This window comes from Limulus polyphemus, unplaced genomic scaffold (assembly GCF_000517525.1).
Source record: "Limulus polyphemus unplaced genomic scaffold, Limulus_polyphemus-2.1.2 Scaffold4936, whole genome shotgun sequence".
In the NCBI taxonomy this organism is placed as follows: Eukaryota; Metazoa; Arthropoda; class Merostomata; order Xiphosura; family Limulidae; genus Limulus; species Limulus polyphemus.
The window spans coordinates 29,752-40,357 of NW_013670546.1; the positions used below are offsets into that span (position 1 = coordinate 29,752).

The 10,606-nt window shown below is 33.4% G+C and overlaps 1 protein-coding gene across 1 annotated transcript in view; it reads right to left on the reverse strand.

The window, feature by feature from the left end:
• Window positions 1–10,606, reverse strand: part of LOC106471884 — a gene marked incomplete at its 5' end in the record, with an annotated part of 49,883 nt that overhangs the window by 3,238 nt on the left and 36,039 nt on the right. Inside the window, 4 exons of the mRNA XM_022400498.1 lie at window positions 907–2,250; window positions 3,041–3,459; window positions 4,712–5,348; window positions 7,349–7,529. Coding sequence (XP_022256206.1) covers window positions 907–2,250; window positions 3,041–3,459; window positions 4,712–5,348; window positions 7,349–7,529 — 2,581 coding nt within the window. The remainder of the gene's footprint in view (window positions 1–906; window positions 2,251–3,040; window positions 3,460–4,711; window positions 5,349–7,348; window positions 7,530–10,606) is intronic.

Sequence of the window (10,606 nt, forward strand, 5' to 3'; positions counted from 1 at the left end):
GGTTGACTATGTGAAATAAGCATGGCTAAAACTGTAATCATCGTATCTCATCACTGAATTGAAAACTAAACTGTAATCATCGTATCTTATCATTGAATTGAAAACTGTAATTGTCGTATCTCATCACTGAATTGAAAACTATAAACTGTAATCATCGTATCTTATCATTGAATTGTAAACTTTAATCATCGTATCTCACTGTTGATAGATGACTGTAACTGTCATATCTCGCATTTGATACGATGACTGTAACTGTCATATCTCATCATTGGTTTAAAAACTGTAATTGTCGTATCTTATCACTGAATTGAAAACTGTAATTGTCGTATCTCATCACTGAATTGTAAACTTTAATCATCGTATCTCACTGTTGATATGATGACTGTAACTGTCATATCTCGCATTTGATATGATGACTATATATCTCATCATTAATTTATAAACTGTAATCATCATATCTCCTTGTATGCTACATCTTTTATAAGATTAACCAAAATCAGATAAATCCCACATTTTTAAGAACTGATCCCTGCCACTGAGGTGACTCTGATTGAGTAATATAAATATAAAATGTTCCTACTATAAAATTCTGCCACTAAAGAGGCAACAAAAATTTCTTTTTACATTAAGAACAACAGCTGTTTCACTAAGACTGTAAGAACATAGTATTTTAATATACACACAAGCTAATTTCATTGCCCTATGAGGATGTTGGTAAATTGAAGAAATAATAAGTACAAAAAACATTAGCATTGGAAAGTTCTGATGAAGAGAAGAAAAAATAAAATGGAAGCCATTACAGGGAAAATAAAAACAGCTAATAGAAACCCTATTGTTCAAAGGTTTTGAAAAAAAGAAGAAAAAAAACAGATTCAAAGGAAAATAAATATGCAGCTAACTCCTTACCAGGAATTCTTCAACAGAAACACTGCATCCCAATTCAAGTGGGATTATATTCCATGAAAATGCATTTTTCAGGCTTGAACTATTGAGCCGTTTGTATTTGTCTGAACTTGCATGATGACTGCAGTCTTTAAAACTATGATGTAAATCATGAAGACTGTGCATGAAGGATGTATCAGAGGATCCATGACTGCAGTCTTTAAAACTATGATGTAAATCTTGAAGACTGTGCATGAAGGATGTATCAGAGGATCCATGACTGCAGTCTTTAAAACTGTGATGTAAATCTTGAAGACTGTGCATGAAGGATGTATCAGAGGATCCATGATTGCAGTCTTTAAAACTATGATGTAAATCTTGAAGACTGTGCATGAAGGATATATCAGAGGATCCATGACTGCAGTCTTTAAAACTATGATGTAAATCTTGAAGACTGTGCGTAAAGGATGTATCAGAGGATCCATGACTGTAACACATCATTTTTGATCCTGGAAATACAGTAAGAGCTGCTTCACTTTGAAGAATGCCAATTCTAAGGTTTTTCTTTCTAGAAGAAGGAGTGTTAATATCAACTATCCTGTTAACCACTTTGTCTGTCTGGGTTTCAGCTTCTCTCATATCTTTCTCATAATGGAAAGGTTGTTTCTTTGTGTCCTCTAACTTCCTAGATAAGGTCAAGACTGAAGAAAAGTTATGAGATTTCGGAGAGGAAGTTTCAGTTGATGTGGCTAGAAGTTGCCCTGTGGACAAGATTGGGCCAGTTTGAACCAACTGCCCAGCTTGATTGATATACATCCCCTGCATGATTCTGTCCAGATCCAATTTCAAACTGTGTAAAGCATCTGATTGTGGAAATGTAGCATAATTGTTGTGCATACCAAACACACCACTATCAGTATCATTTAAAGGAAAGTGAGGTAAATGCTCTAGACTGGAAGCTCTAAATTTTTTCTCAACTCGGGATAGTTTCTTTTTTAATCCAACTGGAATACTTGCTACACCCAACTCTTTGGAAGAGCTTATATTCTCAGAAAGCTGATCCAAAGTCTCCAGGGAGAGGGTAGATCCAGTCAACAACTGATGATCACTAGACATGGAGGAATTTGTGCGAGATGTTACCGAGTTTTGATCAGAAGTCTCCAGGGAGAGGGTAGATCCAATCAACAATTGATGATCACTAGACATAGGGGAATTTGTATGAGATGTTACTGGGTTTTGATCCCAAGTCCTCAAGGAGAGGGTAGATTTAGTCAACAACTGATGATCACTAGACATGGGGGAATTTGTATCAGATGATACTAAATTCAGCAAGTGATGAGTATTGGGGATCTGTTGAGAAGAGATGGGCTAAAAGGTAAAAATGGTAAAATAAAACTTGAGCAAAACATAAAATAAAAGAATGCAGAAAAGTCTAAACTATTAGCAAAATCAAAATAATAAAAGGGAACAAAATGTATGAGCTACAAATGAACAAAACAAAAATTAATATCAAAAATGTTTTAAGAAAGGTTATACAATATTAATGACATTCAGAACAGTAAGATAAAAAAGTAGAGTAAATTATATTTAGAAAAAATTCATAAAACACTAGTGCTTCGGACTGTCAAGAGTTGCAGTTTGATTTCTTTCCCTAACATAATCAGTATTTAGCTTATATCAAAACTATAAACCAACCCAGTAGTCAATGTAACTAATCTAATGTAACTTTCTTATATATGATGATTTGAATGTGTTGTCTTATTAATTAGTATTGTCAATGGTATATAACTGATGTGAATATACACTACAATATTGTTTAAACAGGTGTAGTGTATACTATAAATCAGTTTTAGATATCATAAAAATCTTTAACCTAAATTACACATTATTTAGATAAGACGTTAGATAAACTTTCATATGCAACTCATGTAATTTATGTATGTATATATATATTCTAGTACAATGATCCAACATCAGATTTCTCATGATATTTAGCTATACCGGGCACCATTTTGTGTAACCACATCACATAAAAAATGACACATTTAGAAAAAAGATAATTAATTTAAAAGAATTATTGTTTCATTGTCTAACAAGAACCAACTTATAATACACTGTTCATTCTAACATCATTATAATGACAAGTGTTAGTTCTCACCCTTGAAGGAGTAGTATTCAAATTCTGAGTACTGGGCCAACATGTTACTATATTTGCATTGGTGTCCCATTTTTTGATTGGTAAATCTGTATCAGCTTTAACATCATCTGTAATTGTTTGCACTTGGAACCTTCCTCGAGTGACTGCTGGAGAAACTAAGACATTTGGATGAGAAGTTGAAATGGCTGAATGAGTGGATTTGAAACTACTCGTGGGAGTTAATTTTGAACCAAAAGTAGCAGTGACATTTCTCATGACTTTATCATCCATTTGAAGGTTAACAGAAGTTTGGATGCTTGAAGAATCATCATGTATACGTGTTACCGTAAAACGAGAAAGTCTTTTGGTGACTTGATCAATAGGAAATGTTGTTGATGCTTCAGTGGGTAACGAAATACTGTGACAAAACTGAAGGTTCCCTAAAACATAAAATACTGCTTAATCCCCAGTGCTAAGAAAAATGTTTCTAAAGTCTTATTCTAAGTTTTAAGGTTTTAGCCTAAGAGTTAACAACATATCAAAATGACAACTTTATCAACTATCCTGAGATCAGTGTTGATTAAAGTTTAACTAAATGTAAATTATTGTTTTTTATACAAATAACTTTTCAGAATGACTTGTATTTAAAGTTGCCAAAAATTAATAGTTTAGCTGTATGGTTTGTCAGGTAAATTATGTTTTCATTTATTGACAACAACAAGACGAAAGAAAATTAAATATTAAATGCAGATAAAGAAAAATATTCTAAACAGAGGAAATGTTTATCTATTTAAATGTTAATTTATAATGTATGATGTAATGAAATCCTGCAAAAGTACATCCTATTAATGCAATGAAATTCTGTAAAGGAGTGGATGTTCTTTTACTACAATGAACTTCCTTAAAGGGGGATGTTCTTTTATTACAATGAACTTCTGTAAAAGGGGAGGATGTTCTTTTACTACAATTAAATCCTATAAGGGGAGGGATATTCTTTTACTGCAATGAACTTCCGTAAAGGGGGATGTTCTCTTACTACAATGAAATCCTATAAGGGGAGGGATATTCTTTTACTGCAATGAACTTCCGTAAAGGGGGATGTTCTTTTACTACAATGAAATCCTATAAAGGGGGATGTTCTTTTATTACAATTTACTCTGTAAAAGGGGAGGATGTTCTTTTACTACAATGAAATCCTGTAAGGGGGATATTCTTTTACTGCAATAAAATCCTGTAAGGGGGATGTTCTTTTATTACAATGAAATCTTATAAGGGGGGTGCTATTTTACTGCAGTGAAATCCTATAAGGGGAGGGATATTCTTTTACTGCAATGAAATCCTGTAAAGGGGTTGTTATTTTACTACAATGAAATCCTATAAGGGGGGATGTTCTTTTACTACAATGAAATCCTATAAGGGGGATGTTCTTTAACTACAATGAAATCCTATAAGGGGGATGTTCTTTTACTACAATGAAATTCTGTAAAGGGGGGGATGTTCTTTCACTACAATGAAATCCTGTAAAGGGGGGTATTCTTTTACTTAGGGGGGATGATATTTTACAACAATGAAATCCTACAATGGGGATATTCTTTTAATATAGTGAAATCCTTCAATGTTTTTATGAAAACTCATTTCACATTCTATTAGCAATTATATGAAAGAAGATTTAAAAGAAAGTTTATAATAAACCTAGGTTACTGCTTGGTATCTGGCTTGTGATACTGTGCAGCTTCTCCAGTTCTGTCTTCAGATCCTCTAGTTTGGTGGTGCACACAGATTTGCAAGTAATTCCTTTTGTTTGCAAAGATGTAACTGATAGAGTTTCAGCTGTTGAAAAGAGCAAGTCTGGTACAGTAGTGAGTGTTGTGATATCATGGACAGGCTGGCTAGTAACAACTGTAGACTGCACAGAATATGAAGAAAGGTCTCCACACCAAGAACATAGTACACCAGTGGAATGTGAATTAGGAAAGGAAGTCTTTATAACCGCTGATTCCATTGCATTAAAGGAAAGATGTGGCAAGTTACCATTACATCGAGATGGTTGGGTTGAAATAACAGTGGCAGATACAGACTGTGGAATTATTACAGACCTAGACACTGGTAAAGGACAAACATGGGGTACTGAAGATGAGGATGGAAGACCATCTGTTGGGAGAGTAGGAGGATATGGTGATGTTGGTTCATGACCAGATGTAGAGACTGGTACAGAAGAATTGGTAAGTTGCTTTGGGAATGATGGTAAAGCCATTTCATTGTGTTTTTTAGCACTGACTTGTGGTGTTGAAACCTCCCAGTCTGAAGGGGTGGTTACTCTCGGGGTACACTGGAATAAGAAATCTTTATATTATATATCAATAAATGATAGTGCAGTTTGATTTCAGTGTTTCCAACATTTATAAGTTATTATTTCTTAGAACAGTCAAAATATCTTTGTAAATAACTTGTCAAAAGAAAATTTTCTGTAATTCCTTAAAGATATATAACATCATTTTATTATATAACCTATCATTGAAAGTCTGTATGTGTTATTTTTTGTAACTCAGACATTTGTATTGTTGTTTAGCCAATTGGAGATTTTACATCACATAGTGAAAGGACAACAAATTTATTAATAGTTTAGAGAACGATTTGAGCAGTATAAGATGAGAGTTAGGCTAGAGTAGACAATGAGTGATTATTGAGTTACTTAGTCAGCTTGTCTGTTATTATTAGACAGTCAGTTAGTTTGGTTTTGTACATATTGAGTTTGTGTTTTAATGAAGCACTAGAGATATGAAAGTATTGTTGACACAAGAAAATTAATAAGTAACATATCTTAGCATTACTTGTGAAGTTCAGCCTAAAGCTCGGTGAGTGTTAGTTTAACATATGAAGCTTTTAGAAGCTTAAAGAAATAAAATGCTCTTGTTATTGTTAGTCAGACTGAACTTTGCATTTTTCTTTTAACCAAATAATTTTAAAGAACTCACCCTACAATAGAAATCCTTAGAACAACATTTGTACATACGCAGTAATAAATCTTGAATATTATCATCTTGTCCATAACAGTTGATAGTAATAAGCAAATCTTATATTTTATAGTAAATTTTGCAACCTGAAAGAATTTTTACTAAACACATTGAATAGATTAATGTTTAAAGAGATTTGAGCAAGTTATGTTAAAATGATTTTTGAGTATTGAATTCAGAAAGTTACATGATAACCATAGCCAATATAGTCACAGTGAATAAATGTTTATCAGAACTGCATTTTCAAATTGTTTAGCACTTTATACATAGCATAATGCCATCAAAATTTGATCATTTTATACGTAGCCACCAAAAATTGATCACTTTTCACAAGGGTATGTAATAGCTCTTTCCAACATAAACTACTCAGATCACAAAGATGTGTTCACATCATAGATTTAAAATTTCCAAGATGGGAATATCCCTTGTAATAATTAACAGTGTTAAACAAAAGAATATGGATAAACTTGGGGCACAAGGACCATCCGGAAAAAGACCTGAAACATGTCGTGTGCCAGCTATTGTATGTAAATTGAGGTGTCTTATAACAGATGAGGATCCACAAATATCAGGGGCAAAAGCTTTTCATGAGTCCAAAGTACACAACATAAGCAAGGATCTTTACCTGTAAAAGTGATACAGGAAATGGGACACAAGTTGCTTCCATCAAACTGTCGAATGCCTCAACCAGCTCGAGAAGAAAACTGGTATTCACATTGTTCCATATAAAATCACTGCAGTCAAGTCACTGGATGCAGTTCCTCTAGACCTAGCAATCAGACCATTGCAACAGGCACCAAGAAACCATCACCCTCACATACTATATGGGTTATGGAAAACAAGCAGGGAGAATTGGTGTGCATAAACCTGAGTCTTTTGCAGTGAAAAGTATGCTGTAGAGCTATTTCAAATATGTATGATCATCAGATATGGCAAGATTGGATGTGACAGCATGCACTGTAACAACATGGTGGGGCTCCAAAATCATTTTAATATAAAGTACTCAATCTCTGTATACTACTAAACCTCCTTATCCGGCATAAAATTTATGTAACTTATTGATGGAAATAAGGTAGCGAGTTTTTGTCTTACATTAATAACTATTGTTTCACTAAAACATACATATTCAGATTTATTGACTCAAAATCATATTATACTATTTACAGAGACTTTTAACATCATGAGACTAAAAAAAATTAAAATTTTTCTATTTGTATGAAAGATAATTTACTAAGGAGATATTTTTGTGAAAATATTTTAAATACTTTTAGATAACTTTTACAAAAACAGATATAGTATAAACTCTTGCTATTACATGTCGAAAAGAAGGAGCAGATAAAGTCCTTAGTGGGATGGTAGTTGGTGTTCCTGGACGACCATGTGGTGGTAGCACTGTTAGTTTGGCTAATTTTTGATGGAGACTACTCAGATCTGGAACAAGTGGTCTCTGCTGAGCGTGGTGGTGAGTACTAGCATTACTACTGCTACTACTGCTGCTACAAAACAATTACAACTATTTATTAACCTAAATGTTTAAAAGAGAATCATAAATTTATTTTTCCTTTGCTAAGAAATAAAAACTGATCAATAACATAACAAAAAAAAACAACTTATTATCATAAATTGTACACATCAAAAATATGTTCCTAATTTTTATAAATACTACATTGTACTTAGGAAACATCTAAACCTTGGATCCTCTGAAAAGGGACCATTCCACAAAATTTAAAAGTACAAAATCAAGTTTAAATACTAAAATCAAAGTATTGCTAGACTCTATCTAACAATATCTAACAAGGTAATCCTTTCAGATCATAAATAGATAAAATGTCGTGCAAAGACAATTTCAAGTTTATTAAAAATTCTCTATGTTATGTCATTGCTTAATCCATGTTTTACCATGCTTCATTTCTAGATCACATATTTTTTGTTTTGTCACTGCTCTGTTCTACTTCAACAGACATGTTATGTTACAACACTTCAAGTCTTCCAGTTCTTCAAAGCAACTTCCTGTTCTCAGTTTGAGACATTCGCAACTTTCCCAGATGCCTTGAAGCAATTCATTCATTCATTGTGTTAACAAGTTATCGAGGAGTTCAAGGTGAGAGAAAATAATTTTTTTTATTGTAACATTTTCAATTACAATTATAATTTACAGCTACTATTACTGAAATATGTGTTTTTATGTATTGGTGACATGATAAATACTAATCATAGCAACACTTTTAAAACACATTCCCTCACTTCTTTATTTAGCACTACACCATTGCTCACCATTATTTGAAAACTGGTCAGCTACTGATGCACAAATAAGAGTAGCCAAGTCCAAAGAACTCACTATAGACCAAACTTGGAAGTTAAAAGACACCTAAGCCATTTGTATACATATGGTCAATTAACAGCCTAGACCTCGTTTCCGTAATGATAAGGTTCATGCTTCTCAAGAGTTGTTTGCATTCGGAAGAACTGCATGGGATGACTTTTGAACACCCGATTAAAAGGATTCAGATCTGATAGAATATAGCACCGACAGATGTCTAGAAAGTCTGTATGGCCATGCTGTGGTTGTTTTTGAAAATGTGAATCTGAAATGTTTACAAGGGGACTCTATTTCCTTTTCTTCAAAGCCTGGATTTAACTCTGCTGGCCACTCATTGACTTCTAAGGTATGGAGCTCAGAAATCAGGTTTGAGATGGAATTAGAAGTGCCTGGCCATGACTCATTTAGTTCATGAGAAGAAGTTGGTGTGAATAACCATTGTTTCATATTGTTTATGATACTGGTTAAAAATTGACCATGACTGATTGAAACAATCTTGTTGTTATCTGTCAGTGTTATTAACGAAACTTCATTTCCTTAATGGCATTCTCTGTTATTAAAACTTTTTATCATTATTTTCATTCATTGCTTCTAAAAACTGTATGCTGCTACAAAACATTTTTTAATTAACACTTCTGCATAAACCTTGTTAAACATCCATTTTCTGTGAGGCTTTTAAAGTGATTAACAAGAAGGCTAAGTTAGAAATATTAGCTAAACCAAAAACAGGCCATATTTATATTACTGGAAACTAAGCATTTACTGGTTACTGTGTAAGTATGGTTAAATATGAAACGGGATGTTCATAAGTACTTATACACTATTACACCTATACTAACACTAAATCCCAACCACCTCGGGAGGTAACTAACATTAAAATACCTAACAAGTTTATTGGATTGGATCAGACTTTGTATACAGCCATATCATAAATATTTTCTCTCACTTTTATATAGTACTTTAGACAATGCTTGTTGCAATTACTGTACTACAAACAATCCAAATAAACCCTCCCCAACTGTGTTTTAGAAGCCAGGAAAACATTGGAAATAGGTATGAAAAAAATTGGAAGTAGAAATTCTCCGAATATATACTTTGGAATTTCATGGTCCATGCTGAAGAGTCCCTACAGTACTATTCATTTTGTTTTGTTGAGTTTCTAAGTCAGTTGCTAACAATATAATAACTACAGAAAATAAGTGGGAAAAGGTGAGAAGTATAAACTCTGACCATAAGTTGTTTAGAACTTTGTGATCAATACTAACTGAACTACATATTTTATTTAGCATTTTACAATATTTTGTTTCAATATACGTTGATAACTTGCCCACAACTTGGATGAAAGGGTTGATGATTCTTTCTTCTAGGGGTGGGCAAAATTTCATGACGTTTGAAATTTCTAAGGTCAGATTTGTTTGAAATAGTGAGGGAACGGCATTTTGGATAAAAAAAAAGGTAAGGGCACACCGTTCCCACACCACTGATGGTGAGATATGGTGATTACAGTTTAGTTTTTAAAATCAATGATGAGGTACAACAATTACAGCTTACAGTTTTCAATTCAGTGATGAGATATGATGATTACAGTTTACAGTTTTGAAATCAACGATGAGATACAATTATTACAGTTTTGAAATCAATGATGAGATTCAATGATTACTGTTTACAGTTTTCAAAGCTGATAAAAAACTGACTAACTACATCAGCAGAAACAGATTGGCCACAACATCAGCAGAAACTGACTGGCCATAACATCAGCAGAAACTGACTGGCCACATCATCAGCAGAAGTCTCATAGTTAATGACAGCATTTCTTGCTATGTGAATGTCAGGTCTACTACGTGAGCCTCTTTCTCCTTTACCCATTGTTGCATCTGTTTTTCAGAAGATAGCTCCAAGCCCCACTAACCATGACTGGAACATCAGACACCATTATTCCCTCGCGATTACCTGAATGTCCGCTGTTCTGATGTTTGACTTGTTCAGCCATTGTGGATGCAATAAAAACAGATGGATGGTCCTTGTTGAGACAAATCCATCTATCAATCCCAAAGATGCTGTGGTAACATTCAAAAATAGGTTTGGTGCTGACAATGGCATTAGTGATAATAGTAGTAGCTTTCTACTGGATCAAGAACAAGGTCTCTAATCTCAAACATACAATGAAGAAGGGTTGCATAATTTGATTTGAGAATAAAAAAAATAAGGAAATAAATTTGTATACGAGGCCTGTGAGAAAAGTATCCGACCTTT